Genomic DNA, 15,580 nt, shown 5'->3' with positions numbered 1-15,580 from the left:
ATATTTCAAATAGCACTTCATGCGCTTTCAAAATGATCATTTTAAGCCCACAGGACGAAGTAACTCAAGGCATGACGTGGTCAAAAATGCAACAGGTTCCCCTATATGATTATTTTAGTTGTTGTTTTAAATTGTTTTTTTTTTAAAACAACATAAAATCTCCGATAAGAAGGTACCATTGCCTGATACCATTTCTTGAATATCTACACACTTGGAATAACTTAAAATTGAAATGCAATAGCCAGTTGTCGCACAGATGAAAGTGGGTACCCTCGATTGTTTACGTTGCAGTTGAAAATATCATTAGCTAATATAAAAATGGTTCTTTTTGAAAATATAAATCGCCTTAAAAATTCTATATTGCTGTAGACTTCTAAAGGATTAGCTTTGTCAATAATAAACCTTCGTATGTGAATAGGCATATTTCTTCTTCTTCTTCTTCTTCTTCTTCTTCTTCTTCTTCTTCTTCTTCTTCTTCTTCTTCTTTGTGTTTATTACTGAATGGAATACATTTTTATACTATATTACATTAAAGTAATAGAAGTAAATCGTTTGTTTAAAGCAAAACAGCGCTATCTTATTATGAGGCGTTAGCGAATGATGCGTAGCTAACTAGCCATCATTTTTAAAAACAAATGTTAGCGAACGTTCAGATGTTCCTTCTCTTGTTTTAAGTGCTTTAATTTATAGCTGGGTTATCGTTTAACAAATTTAATTTAAATTATCAACAAAAAAATTTATTAACGTTGGAGAATATGCAATTACTTGGTTTCCATTGAAAAATTATGTTCGTTGCTAATAGCCGTTGCCATTTTGAAATTGTTGACTGTTTTTCGTAAAAATTGCGCATGCGTATAACAGTGCTACTAAACGAGCGTGAAAGAGGAGTAAGAGAGTATTTTTTGTTTTTTTATAAACATATTGAATGAAAGAGTTCTAACCACTACATACTAATAATATGTTTATTAAAATATACTGTATTTAAAAATATACTGAGGACAGCAAACACAACCTTAATCCTTTAACAATTAAAAATTGTCCATTCCTAACCAAACTATTCTTAAACCTCGCCCTTTCCTAACCAAGCATTCCCCACATCATCAGCCTCAATCCCAAGCTCTAAATTCCATTCCATAGAACCCATTTACCTATACCTCTTTTAACTTAAACGTTCGTAAGATTGTTTTACTCTTTATTACTATTGATAATAAAAAGTAACATAATATTATGAACCATAATCTGTTTAGTTTTAAAAGTTGCTCTGCTGATATTAGGTTTACCAGAATGTTCTGTCCGTTTTTATCAAAATTAGATTTGGCAGTTAAACACGTTTATTTGGCGCATAGGTGCGTCTGCCTTTATCTCTTAATTGAATAAATGTTGACGTAGTATTTAATGTAAAATAAAACTGATTCCCGTTAGTCTTGTGTGTGAAGAGTTAGTGAACCCATGGCGACTGATAAAGTTCATTTATGCCACTGAATTTTATGCGAATTTCAACGGTAAGAAATGCTACAGAAACAGGATCCTTTTTTGACAACATAGGAGATCGCAAAGATGATTAACTCAGCTCAGCAAACCATTTCAGAAAGTTTTGGATTATAGAATTATTGTGGAAATATTCAAAACGGGTATCAACTAAATTAAGTAAAAAGAATAAGGATAGTCAAGTTGTTCTTAATAGAAAGAACTTTATAAAACATCATTATAATGCGGGCCTACATGAAGCTTTAAAGACACATCAAAAAATTTCTAAAAACTAATCTGGATAACTTTCTCTAACCCACCGCTTTTCCAGAACGCAGCATTCTCCGACTACCTTGCTAACGCACTTACAAAACTTTTTAAAGGGCAAATTATTCAAAAATGAAGAATTTATCAAACAAGCACTAGTTACATTTAATTACTGATGTTTTTTGTCTGCAATTGGCGTTTAAATATGAGCCTGAAGTAATATGTAAAAACAAATCAAAGAATAATCGAAACTTTAATTTTAAAGGAAAGCTAACGCAAAATAGGTTTTCGTAAATACTTGATCCTGCCATAGAGAAATTTTAAATATACTAAACAGCATTATCAATAGGCTAATTTAGAGTTAAAATTGAAACATTTAAAGTATAAAAACCTTTGTGTTTTATTTAATTCCTCTAAAACCTCTAATACCTTTTAAATACCTTTTTTGTCTAACTTCTAATAAAAATCAGCAAGAAATAGCAATAACGCCTAAATTATGATATATTAAAATCACTTATAAATAGCTGAATGGATATGAAAAGTATTACGTATAAAAATTGATATTTAATTTTGCAAGTAGGAATTGAGGTTTATTCCCATATAATATAGACTTTTCTGATATTGAAATAAATCAATTTAGTAATAGACAATATTTTGAAATTTCTTTTTCTAAAGTCAAAAACTAAAATCTCTAGAAACCAAAAGCATTAAAACTAATAGTTATGGCAAATTCCTAATAACACTGTAAAATTTTTTATATTTATATTTATATTAATTAATCATGTCTTAAAATAAAAATGCATTTAAGTGTAATAAAGTTTAAATTATTCACTTTGTAAAAAATATTATATTGCTTTTATTCAATAACTTGATTTTTGTCGTATTTCATATATGCGACAATTGCTTTCAAAAATATATGGCAATGTTTTAGCGATTACTTTAACTATTTCCATGCATTTTAAATAAATATAACAAGAAAGAAGAGAGAATTTTTAAAAAAATCTCATTTCCAAACACAACCTATATAAAAAGATAAAAAAATAAAAAAGTAAAAAAAAAATTATATTGGTACTAAAATCAAAAAAAAGGTGTTAAAAATGTAAAGTCAATAATTAAACGTTAACTCTGAAAATTTTTACTCGCTTCGACCAATACAAATTTCAAACAAACTCAAAACTTGTATTTCAAGAGGTGTTTCTATTGGTTAGTTCTGGCACACCAGAAGCAATAAAAGCTCCATAGAACTGTCAGCTGAGTTTAGTAATAAGACTGACTACGTTGGTGCTAGTTATAGCACAGTTATAAGGTGCCTTAAATAAAAAAAGGTATCCACTGTTATATTGCTGCCAGTAACAGCATCATCTTTAGCGATTAATCGAATTTTGAGGTGGTTAATCGTAAATCAAGGTTGTTAAAAGATTAGGTTTAAGGAATTATAAGGAAAGATCTTGTGTACCAACAGTACTAAGATAGGTAAATGGTGATATATTTCTTATTAGGGGAAAGGCTTTCAAAATTTTTATACAGGGAGAATAAACCAGTATTATTACAAAGAGAATTTGTAAAACAGGCTTTTACTTACTGCTAGATCATTTTTTGGAAGACGCAAAAACTGAATTTTCCAACAGGACGGCGCAACGTAGCATACTGCCAAGTCGCTGAAAGAGTGTTTTCAAAAGTAACATATTACTCTGCTACCCTTGCCAGCGCGATCAACTGATCTGAACCCCATCAAAATTATTGGGTCATGGATGGATCAGAAATTATGAAGAGAGAATGAGGAAAGCGTTGCGCAATTGAAACTTACCGTTGAAAAAAAGTTGTAAACTAAGTTGCAAAGGAATTATGAGTGCATCTGATTGAATATATGCCAAACGTATTCGAGCCTGCGTAAAAACATATTTGGTCTTGCAAAATACTGAATTAAAGCTTGAGCCTTTACTTTTGACACATTTTTTTATTATGGGTTTTTTTGACCTGGTTCTCCTTTCTTGATTGCATTTGGTAGCAAATCGATATTGTAAAAATGTTTTATTTTTAGTTATACAACATAATCCAAATAAAAAATTTTAAAAAATCTGTCTTCTTTTCTTTTGCTTTTTAAAAAGCATGGACATAAAGTCGCTAAAAATCGATAAAAAATCTAAGTAACCTTATATTTTTGAAAGTCACAGTATATTTTGTTTAATACAAATTAGTTTCAGATAAGTAATGTAATCTCAATCCTCGTTAGGTTTAATCAAAAAGAAGCTCGGTAAGTTTTAGGTAAAGATTAAAAAAATATTAACGTATTACTCATTCGAGAAAAATATGATAAGCAAGGTGATCTAGCCTAGTATAAAAGCTTTTAAAGTAGGTTATTTAGCTCTTAAAATACTTCTATTTACATTTTAGTGTTTAAATAAAACTTCACACTCATGCTTATCAATGTTAAAAACATAATTCACCATATAAAGAAAAAGCTCAACAATTTCTAAGATGTTTCAATATGGTAAAACCTATTTCAGGAAAGTTCACCAACATAATGAAAAGAAATAAGGCCGTATTCTTATTTATGGACTTTAAAATAACAAGGATAATTGAAAGAAAAGTCTTCTCACAAAGAAAGTCTTACATGTGCAGATTTGCAGATTCTAAAAAATAAAAGTAATTAAGCTGCATGCGGTATTGAATTATGATTTTTAACAGAAATAATTTAAAATATACCACTTAGTTTAAGAGAACCTGTTAATAGTCACAAATAGTATATTTGCTAAATAAATCCAATGTCTATTCTTTTTTAATATCATTATCTTTTAAAGTCAACTTAATTAGTATATCAAAAATTAGTTCAAAATATGAACATAGACAAGCTTACTCTCAGATCTTTAAAAATTGTATTGAATGTAAACTGGATATTAAAGTTAACATTTAAGTTGATAATAAAGATCAATGGGACATAAATTACACTAAATAAAAGCCTTTCCATATTTAAATATTTGAAACCATATTTATCATTTATCGTTAAAATTCTATTATTCAATAGCATGTTGAACACTTATAATTTTTGTTCATTTTGGTACATCTTATAGATATTGAACCTGACTGTTAGCATAAAACTCGGGTAGAAATGGAACACCATGAGATTTTACCATTCTCCGTACTTCTTTTACTTTCCATTATAATTTTCGTCATTAATAATCTTCCATAGATTATGAATCGGATTTGAATCTGAATGCTATGATTTTTGTTCCGTAACTGAAAATAAAGAATTTTTCAAATACCAAACTATAGCACATTTTGCAGAATGGTTCGACCATTATCCTGTTGGAACGTCCAAACAAGACAAATTTCTTCACCAAATTTTTATCTTTGAGAAAGTCTAGACCCCCGAACTGATTATAAACTTCTTAAATTAATAAATATGTTTAACCAGGAATAGCAACCCCTTCTTATAATTTAAAGCTTTTACTTTTATCGTTGATAACTACTCTTCAAAGTCATTTAACAAACCTTTTCCAATGATCATTAAGAAAAATCCATTTTGATATCCTTTTCAGTAAATAATTATTTCTCTTTTTAAACGCAAAATTACAAACAAAAAGAAGTCTGAGATAATGTTGTTTTTCAAAATAAGTAGAGGTTTGAAACGGAGTTTTACGAAATTATTTGTGAGGACTCAAAACGGTGCAACTTATAGACGACTTCCAGTAAAACTATTACAGCATAACATTTATATAGATAAAAGTTATTAGCGATATTGCGAGGAATTCCTTTTCTTAGTATTGTTTTTAGTTATGATAAGGTAACTGGTTAGGGCTTTATTAATGATAATAATGACGAGAAAAGATGACTGAATAACATTAAAGAACTATAAACAATGAAGAACAGAGTATCCCAAGAACATTGAAAACCAAGAGCTATTCCCCTTTACTTTTTGACACCGCTAATGTCTAAAGTTTAGAAATGGGTGAGTAAAAAATGAGAATTAACAATTTGCATATTTTAAAAAATTGCAATGCCTTATCAATGTTGTAAACTGAACAAATGTAAAATGGAATAGTTTAAAAAAATCATTCCTTCTCCAAAATATATATGGCATTGATTAGCTAGTTAAAAGACACTCTGCGAAATGATTACGCGTTAACTTGTTAAAACATTGCATTATATAAACTTTAAAAAATAAATGTAAACTGAAGAAAAAGCAATATATCAGTAAATATATAAGAGATTTAACATGTCAAAATAAGATTAAGGACATATGTTGAGCACCTTCACAGACCACTGAATTGCAGGCCTGACTTTCAGTCTCTCTTTGACCATCGCAGCGTTGAGAAAAGGTCCCTCCTGAGCAATATCGATATCTTGACTTTTGGGGTTGAGTTGAAGTCATTTGACAGGTTGCCGAGCAAACACCCCACACTGTCCACGTTCCCCAAGAACCTAAAATATAACAACTAAAAAAGATGTACAATTTAAAAGAGCGTTGAAAAGGTCAGAAAAAGATTATTTGCACAAAGTTGCAAGTAAAATTTAAAGTGCTATAGTAGTAAACACGCGAGTTCAAGTTTAAAATTTGTCAGATTTGAAAATGAAACATTTTAACAATTTGAACTCGCAAGACGCGAAGGAGAAATTATACTGATCTCCTAAAGTTTGACAAACTTGATTTTGATGGTTATGACCTGATTTTATATTTGTTTTGACTAAGTTTATCGTGTTTTTCGAATGTTTAGTTTTTTTCAATTTTTTTTGTTTTCTGGTTATAAATATAGTTTTGCTCTCTTCAGTTCTTACATTACTGTTAAAAGAATAATTAAATTCACAGTTTTATTTATTTTTTCCCAGAGAGTAACAGGATAATCCTAAAAAGATTGAATTGCTATCACTGAATTTGTTTTTAAACCAATCCAATACTGACAAGTTGAAATTTGATATTAATATTCTTCAAGAATGTTTGCATGAAGGTTTGTTTAAATATTTCTGATGCTGAATTTTGGTGCATGTTACGCGAGAATAGAGCAAGTGTTGGCCGTCAGTGTACACCGTTACAAAATCATTGAAGTTTGTTTTACAGAAATTAGCTATATCGTGTAATCAGTTATAAACCTTTCAGTTTGGACCTCTGTGCTTAATTCCACAGCTAGCTTAGCATTGAAACCCCGATCGTTTAAACACAATCAGTACGTTTCTTCTTGAAGTTAGCCTAACTTTGAACTCTGGTATAATTGTCTTGGAAAAGTCTTAAGCCCACTTTAAAATCGTTCCGCTGAAACTCGTATTTAATCAAATGTGTGGTGAAAGACAAAAGCATCCCAGTTCCTGCTTCTCAACGCATCAGTTGTGAATGCTACGCTACCAAGTCTTTTGCATGACATTTTTACCTCTTGTTGAACGGCATCTTGAACCTAGTCAACAATAAAGATAGCTCCTGTTTGGAATAGATTGTGCTTGACTGTCGTTTTTGGATACACTGTGATTATGTTTAAGTGTAATTAATATTTGAAAATCTTGATCATAAAGTTTTTGAGTTGTGAAAACTTTGATCGATACTTTTAAAAAATACGTAACTTGAAATACAGAGGCAAATAAATAAAATAATGATAACAAAATAGACCAAAACGATAAGAGCTACGCTGATTAATCTAAAAACTTACTTGGTGTTGGATGGTGGACTTTTTCTGGTTTAGAGGAAAATATGATCACAATAACGACGGTTCACTGGGGCTGTTTTTAAGTTAAAAAACAGCTCCAGTGAACTGCCGTTGCCATTATAAACAGTTTTACGTATTTTTTAACTTGTTTTTGAAAGAATCCAACTTTTATTTTTGATTTAAGATTGTACAGCTGACGATTGGCATTGTCATGCTATTAATATGATGTTAACGAAGTGTTTACATGTTAAAAAAACGACAACTTGGTACTGGATTGATTTATATTCTCAAATGATTCTAAAAATGAACATCTATGGTTTTTCTGGTTAAATAGATTATTAACATAACTTATTATTAACTTTAGGTTCGTTGAGATAATAAATTATGTTTACGGTGTCTTCCAGTTCACTCTTCATATATTTTGTAACCGTTCGACGCAGGTCTCTATTGTACGTTTACTAGGTATGGTAAAAAAGGTTAGTGAGATTGCACTAAAACTAATTTCAAGAACTTCGATGAAAAAGATTTTCCACCTTTGAATAACGTAATGTTTGAGTGGAGCAAAGCTTTCACTCGTTTACATGCATAGGCTGGATTTCAACATGCTGATGTTTTCTAATCAAATAAAAACAACTTTAATCAAGATAAATTAGAGATAACGCAAACCGTCTAATCAAGCTATTCCTCAATCTATCTATTACTTACTTCTACTTACTACTTCAATCTACCTACTAAAGCTATAACACCATTCTTCATGTGATGAATGAACAACGGCAGTGATGAAAGATCAAGAAAAAGCAAAAAAAAAACAAGGGTGATAAAAGTTGCACAAAAGCAAATTAAGTAACCCCAAAATGTAAACTATCACTGAAAGTTGGTGATGAAGTTGATATATGTAATAAACATCTAAAAATGATTAAATCCAGTAAATGCAGAAAAACGTTTCATGATGATATGTTAACATTTTAAAACGTTATGTGTGACCACCGTTACACAAAAAGATGTTTTCCCAAATAAAAATGCCATCGACGATGAATCTTTTGCGAACGAATGTAGATTATCATTTTAACATTGTTTTCACTGTTCTTTTAAGTGTAGTAGAATCGATGGATTTTAACCTTATCTTCAGTTTAAACACGCCAGTTTTTTATAATTTACTTTTATTTTTCTTGAAACTTAAAGTTTTCAGTAAAAAATACAATTTACATTAATGTGCGGTTTTCAAATTTCTTCAATAATAAAAGAGAACAAAAGTTCAAAAATCTCATTTAATAAAATGTAACCGCGTCTATTATCGGGTAGGACCCGTTTACCACGGTTTACTTTTCGAATTTATTGAATTTACAAAAAATTTATAGCTCTTTTGAAATTTGTTTTTTTTTTTTTTTGATTTCGAAAAATGAAATGATGTTAGCTTCCACTTAAAGAGTTTTGAAACAAAACTAAAAAATAAACCTGGACATGGAACCTGCTCGTTACAGTTCCTTGATTGCTGGTTATTTCCAGTGCAACCTCCTCCAAGATTATCTCCAACGCATTGCCTTACTCGAGATTGAGATGGTGAAGCATTCAAATTGCTTTGACAGGTTTCTGAACATGAACTCCAGTTTTCCCAATCTGTGTAAGTGCCTGGGTAATAAAATGAAAGTAAATAAGTTATATAGATTAGTGAATGATAATGATAAATTGGATTATACCAACTTAAACTTACAACATCGTCTTGCATTTAAAAACTTTCTTTCTAACAATTCAACCTATTTTTACAACAGTAGATTCAGCAATAACAGATGCTAGTTGATCAAGTGTGTCTACGCTATTAAGTGAGAGGTAACGATGGAATGGAAAACTAGTTTATAGAGGGGCTGGTTTAGCAGGATGCTTGAAATAGAAGACTGCTGGACTAAATGTTCGATGCTCTTTACTCAAATAGTAGCTTTAACTTATATAAAAATGTAGCCAGTCTCTGTAAGCAGACTTAATTGTTTATACTTCCAAAAACTGCAATTCAGAATCATATCGCTGTTAAGTTTCATTCTTTGTCTTCAAAGGGATGGATATTTATTGAAATAATTAAAGTTTTGAAATGAAAATCCATCAATTTTGTTCCTTTTGGAATTCTACGTTCTACAAGAATTTAAATTTAGAAACCAGTTCATGAAACTGTATTTGGGATCATTAGTTTGAAAGATGAAAAAAGCTTTTATTTTTTAAAACTGTCATTAAGTTTGATTAAGCAGGTGTAAATAAAACTTGAAAATATGGTTTTCAAATTTTATTTACACCTGCTTTCAAATTTTATTTACACCATTTAAGAATATTGTTACGAAAAGCTATGATCCTTTTACATAACAAAAAAAAAAAAGTAAAAAAAAAAAATGCTAAAGGCAATCATATTTAATAATCAGTTTTCAAAAGAAAAAAATTTTGTTTTCTTTTTAGTAGCGCAGCAAAGTTAAATATATCTATATCTTTTTTCTTACAAATATCCATCATAATTGCTCTGACTAAAAATGAAGGCATAAAATTTACACCCGGTTTATAAATGTGTTCATTCAAAAACGAAATTCCGCAACAATTTCTCAAATAATACTCATGACACGAATTATTCTTCTGATGATGAAACATTCTCTAATTGACTAAATCTAAACTTAAGTTTAGGAACAATGGGCTTATCTGCAGTCAAGTTTCACAGCATCGCGCAGAGTAGACATGAACTGTAAGCTAAACAAGTTTTGAATTAAGAAGTAAAGGGTAAATGAATGAAACACCTGGTATTGCTTTAGAAGAAACACTTGTTCAACTAGTTCATAAATTAGAAATATCAAGTAAAAAGTTACCTTGGTCAATCTATCTAAAGAAAATACATTTGAAGTATTCAGCAGAGAAAAGCTTAACGATATTTATGGAGTTTGAGTGCATTCGACTCGGAAAGTATAGTATCGAAAAACAACAATTGCCAATTTTATGCCCTCGTCTTATGTGCACCAGAAAATACTCTTTCAATAGTCGCAGAATGGTACATATGAATTTCAGAAGTATGCATAATACAAAGACCAAAAAAAAAGTAAAGAACAAAGTTTTTATTAAAAAAACATATTCATGGGATCAGTTTCCACCCAACAGTTGTCAAAATATTTATGTATGTCCCGTTGCTCTTGGTAGCTCTCCTGCATTATCTTAATATATCGGTGAAAGAGTTCATTTTTTTCAGCATATACTTTACAAAATGAGTCAGAAGTTCATTGAGATGGCTGTCGAGAATAATTCAATTTTATGTTAATGCGTTCCAAATGAGAATATCTTTCATGAACCGATATTACGAGATATTTCTATAAAGACTGTCTTTTTAATGACACAAGTATGGCGTTGAAACTGAAACAATATGGCGTTGAAACTGAAACAATATGGCGTTGAAACTGAAACAAGTATGGCGTTGAAAAAAACACAAGTATGCCGTTGAAAACGACTCAAGGAAGGCGTTCAAAATGACGCAAGTATGGCGTTAGAAAAGACTGTCTTCAAAATGACGCAAGTATGGCGTTGAAATGCTAGACACCTTGTTTTGGTGAGACTATTATAAACCCTTCTTAGTTTGCATTTATATGTGCCAATTCACTCTTTGTTGTTTCACTGATATATTTTTTTCTATCAAAAGATAGGCTCCATAAAAGATGGGTGCCTTTTTGTTAGTAGCCATTCAAAACTGTGTTCTAACGGTTGTTTCTCAGGCTTGTGCGTATTGTTTTAACAAAAATAAAATGGATTTTAAGCATCGTTACTATAAATGTTTCTGAAGCTTGTGTTCATCGCACACTTGCACAAAAACGGCTGTAGTAAAGATGAATTGATGATAATGGAAGTTCATAAAGTAGTTATGTAAAGAAGAAGATAATAAAAAAGGCGTCTTACAAAGATGTACGCACGATGACTTTATATTGTCAAGTAAGGAAACGATAAGTAGCCGTTAGTGCAAGTGAAAAAAAATTGTCAACGAAATTAAGAAAACAATAAAGTTTTCAAAAATTAACTGAAAGTTTGAAAGAAATATAAAAAAGAAAACAAATGATAAGAAAGTTGGCTAAAGCAAAGTCAGCGAAAGCTCTGCCACTAATGATAAAACGAGGAAGGAGAGATTCGTTTAGATAAAAGCTAAAACAGCAGAAACGGGGAAATTAACAAAAACAATTGAACATACACGTTTTTTTAGAAGTAAGAAGATACTACTTTTATTTTGTTGATGTTGTGAATAATAGAGCATAAACCATTATGCGTTAAGAAGAACTTGAGAACCACTGAAGTTATAACCCACTGAGGAAGAATAACTTAGTTCTAAGAAGTAATTCTTGCCCTTCCCAAACCAAAAAGACTGCGGAACCTTAAGCTCAACACAAGCCTCCATGCTTCCTCCTTAAGTTTAACAAAGTGTATTGAAGCTAAGGGAGATAATCTTGAAATGTAAACTTTACTTCATGTCAGAGACAACCTTTTTTTCGTTACTGTGTCCCGTTACCATGTAAAAATGGATTTCATAATTTCTTCATTTGCATTCCCGAAATGGTTTTTGAAAACATCGATAATAGATATACACGCTCTTTGTTTTTGTCAGTCTTTGAGTAAGTAAACTGTGAATCTTTTATTACATTTCAGAATTTTGTTTCATCAAAAACACCGGCTGGTTTTTCAGAACTCACAGGTGGAAATGCAAAACTAATGTACCCTAACTAGTCACATTTTACACATAGAACTACAAAGAAGTTGCCATGCTTGTCATGGGTCTAAATGTGAGGAGTTATTGTTTCATCCCTATGTTAATGTGAACACTTTATGATTGATTCAAATCAATATGTTCAGTATGAATAAGTTAACCTTGCTCTTCTTTTTAGTAGCCGATTTGCGCTTTGAGATGGACAGAGTAACTAATAGTTGCCTGGATAAAATAAAAATCGTATGGTGATTTACTTAAATCTTGCAAAACTATGCTTAGAGCAATCCATATAATGAAATGATATTGAGGCAAAAACTGATTCACAAGATGGCAACTCTAAATTAACTAATATCAGTTTTCAAAATTAAAAAGGAAAAATGAAATTTCAACCTTGATGATTGTGTAATCAATACAATCAAATCAAGAGCAATTTGGGTTTACGAAAACCACCTTTTAGACACAATAAACTTTATACAAACGAAAAACCGTTGTGAAGAAGCCTTAAGTGACTTGTTAGCAAATATCTTACGGCATCTCGCGTTTACACTGATGTAAACAAATGGAAAAGCAGAATTTTGAATGGCCTCTTTGCTGTCGTAAAATGAGTCGCATTATATTTTGAAACTCAAGAAAGTACAACGGTTAATTAGTCGAGTATCGAGATAGGGGACTTTTCAATAAATACAATTTCAATAATGACAAGTATGTTGGGGTAAATTAAGAGGATCTAAAGTTTATAGAGGTTCGTTGTTTATAATTTTCGAAATTAGGAAAAGGAGGTAAAGAAGACGAACTTAATGTCCTTAAGTAATGCAATAATAAGGAAATTAATTATCTCCCTGCAAACTGAAAATATGTTGATGGAAAATTATCCATTGTATAAAAGAAATCTTACCTTTGCAAGGAAATTTGCCGTAACACGGCTCTTCCTCTGATTTTATTATTCCTGTACATCCAAAAAAATTTGGATCCCACGTTGAATAACCAGAACATGTTCGCGTGCGTTTACGCGACGTAGTTGATGCAACGGAACACAGTTCTGGACAGACGCTCCATGAGCCCCAGTTCGATATTTGTCCTAGAAGCGAATATTCAAACACTCAAAGTTTCACACCCAAATAAAGTTACCAACTCACCGAAATTGTCAAATAATTACTCATTAAAAATAAATTATTTTTCTTAACCTGTTTCTTGGTATTCTAAGCAAAAATGTTTGACTTTTAATGAATATTTTTAGCAATATTGATAACAAAACTTTATGATGGTTTTGTTTTTAGTGATGATAATGTAGCTGGTTTGGATTTTGATAGCGATGATAGTGATAAGAACAGGTGACTCAACAACGTTAAAAAACTATAAACAGGGAAGGACAGAGAACACATTAAAACTCTTTGAAGAAAAAGAGAGTTTCTTTATTTTTTTAATACCACTAATGTCTGTATTGAGTGGGAAATGAATGAGAGTTCAATTTTTACCATTCCGTATAAATGATGTTTATATAACGAATGTAAAAGCGAATGGGTTAAAAGTCGCTTATTATCGAACATTTACATTGAATTTCCTAACTATTTAAAAATAATTCTGTTAAAAAGTTGCACATTGATTTATTTAAACTCTGCTTTTAACAACCTTTAACTATAAATAAAAATGAGAGCAAAAAGCAATTTATCAGTAAATAATTAAAGAGATTCAACAATCCAAAGTAACATTGAAGATAAATGTTGTGCACCTTCACAGACCACAGTATTACAGGCCTGACTTTCAGTCTCTTTCTGACCGTCACACTTTTTTTCAAAGTTACCACCTGAGCAAACTCGGTATCTGAGTGCTTGTGGTTGAATTGATGTTATTTGGCAGCTTGCCGAGCATGCTCCCCATGGCGTCCATAATCCCCAGGAACCTAAAGTAATCAACTGTTTTATATATAGTTCCTTTAAACGCATCAGTATTCTACATTTATAAGTTTTTTCAAAGATCGACATAAACTAAATCATCATAATTTAGATTACTAAATATTTTCTTGATATATCAAAGCAAATATAAAGTTTGATTGGTTTGAACTATTAAGATAACTAATTCAGCAACGCGTTACTGAACCACAATTAAATAATAATGATTAATAGATAATTATTAAAAGTCCATTAATGAACAAACTTAAATTAAATATATTTCAAATGCCTACCAGGACATCCAACATGAACATTACAGGATCGGGTCTGAATGGTGGGACCACTACACCCACCTATCTGACAGTCATTCGTCCGCACCTGAAGCGGATATGTATTGGGATCAGATTGACATGTTTCTGAGCAGGAACTCCATTCACTCCACTCAGAGTAAATACCTGTAATTGTAAAACTTGCATTCATGTTATACCTTTTTTACGATCACAACTTGCATTCATGCTATACCTTTTTTACGATACAGATGTTTACAACTAAAAGTTCTTTAAAAGTACGATGTATTAGCGATATTTGTTTTTTATCAACAATATTCTTTTACTAAAAAAGCAACTGGTCACTAGCGCTTCTTATTTTAATTGTTATTTAAAGATTATTTTCAACGAGACAAAATGCTTTTACCTATTTAAAAACTTTTGTGATGCGTTTTCTGCATTTTTTTTTTGGTTCTAACAAAATAAATATTAATGAACTTGAAATATCCTCGCATTATCGAATTCTTTCAAAAAAAATACTGTCTAACTTTGGCAAGGTTGCTCATAAAGTGACTTTCACGCAGTTCTCTAGGCTCATGCGCTTTAACTATTTTACCGCTGATATTAATTCCTGCTGCACTCCGTCTCCAAAGAAAGTTACATAGTTCTCTCCACCAAAAACTCTGGATATCTCACTGCTTTGATTTAGTGATACTAGTCTTAATACTTACGGTTATTGCTTCTTTTTATTATACTCTCTTATTCATAAATAAGTCATTGCTGTATTGAACGTCAGTATTAACAACAAGTAAACGCCAAAAACACGTCTGATATAAAACATCCCATTCTCTTGCCACGTGATTTAGATATTGCTGAAACATTTACTCTACTACAAAGTATGTTTTGGCTACAGTTACTGAGAAAACATTCCAAAAATCTTATTAAAAGGAACTAACCCTGATGTTTTCCCTCTTTTTAAATAACTCACTCTGATGCTTTCCCTCAATATTTAAGTAGACTTATTAGATGATCTTGCCTTTAAATCAATGATTGTTGACTAAGAAGGCCTTTCGTGTGTTTAGAATGTACCTGAGAGCACTTATAAAGTTTCTGTCTAATTTTCTCAGGACTTTTTCGCGTCTAGTGGTATATCATGGCATTTCAACTCCGCAACTGACCCTAATGTAGGTTAATCTTTGCTTCTAGACAACCAATAAACTTTAAATTGTGTTGCTTACCAGAGCAATCAAATTCAAAGCAGTTACTGAAGTCTTCATAGAGTCTGATAACGCCATATTGCGGGTTTATCGATTGCATTTTAAAGCAATATTTGGCGCAGTGATAAAATTTAAT

The 15,580-nt window shown here is 30.9% G+C and overlaps 1 protein-coding gene across 1 annotated transcript in view; it reads right to left on the bottom strand.

The window, feature by feature from the left end:
- Positions 1-15,580, bottom strand: part of LOC149894382 (properdin-like) — a 39,851-nt gene that overhangs the window by 14,003 nt on the left and 10,268 nt on the right. Inside the window, exons 3-7 of the mRNA XM_090099837.1 lie at positions 14,255-14,416; positions 13,802-13,972; positions 12,968-13,150; positions 8,823-8,996; positions 5,986-6,156 (exon numbers count right to left, since the gene is read on the bottom strand). Coding sequence (XP_089955963.1) covers positions 5,986-6,156; positions 8,823-8,996; positions 12,968-13,150; positions 13,802-13,972; positions 14,255-14,416 — 861 coding nt within the window. The remainder of the gene's footprint in view (positions 1-5,985; positions 6,157-8,822; positions 8,997-12,967; positions 13,151-13,801; positions 13,973-14,254; positions 14,417-15,580) is intronic.

The sequence above is a fragment of the Hydra viridissima genome, unplaced genomic scaffold, assembly GCF_058129835.1.
Source record: "Hydra viridissima isolate aposymbiotic clone 2 unplaced genomic scaffold, HvirCarnegie_v1 scaffold_1, whole genome shotgun sequence".
Taxonomy (NCBI): Eukaryota; Metazoa; Cnidaria; class Hydrozoa; order Anthoathecata; family Hydridae; genus Hydra; species Hydra viridissima.
The sequence above is the reverse complement of the archived record's forward strand: the minus strand, read 5'-3'. Positions and strand labels throughout refer to the sequence as shown.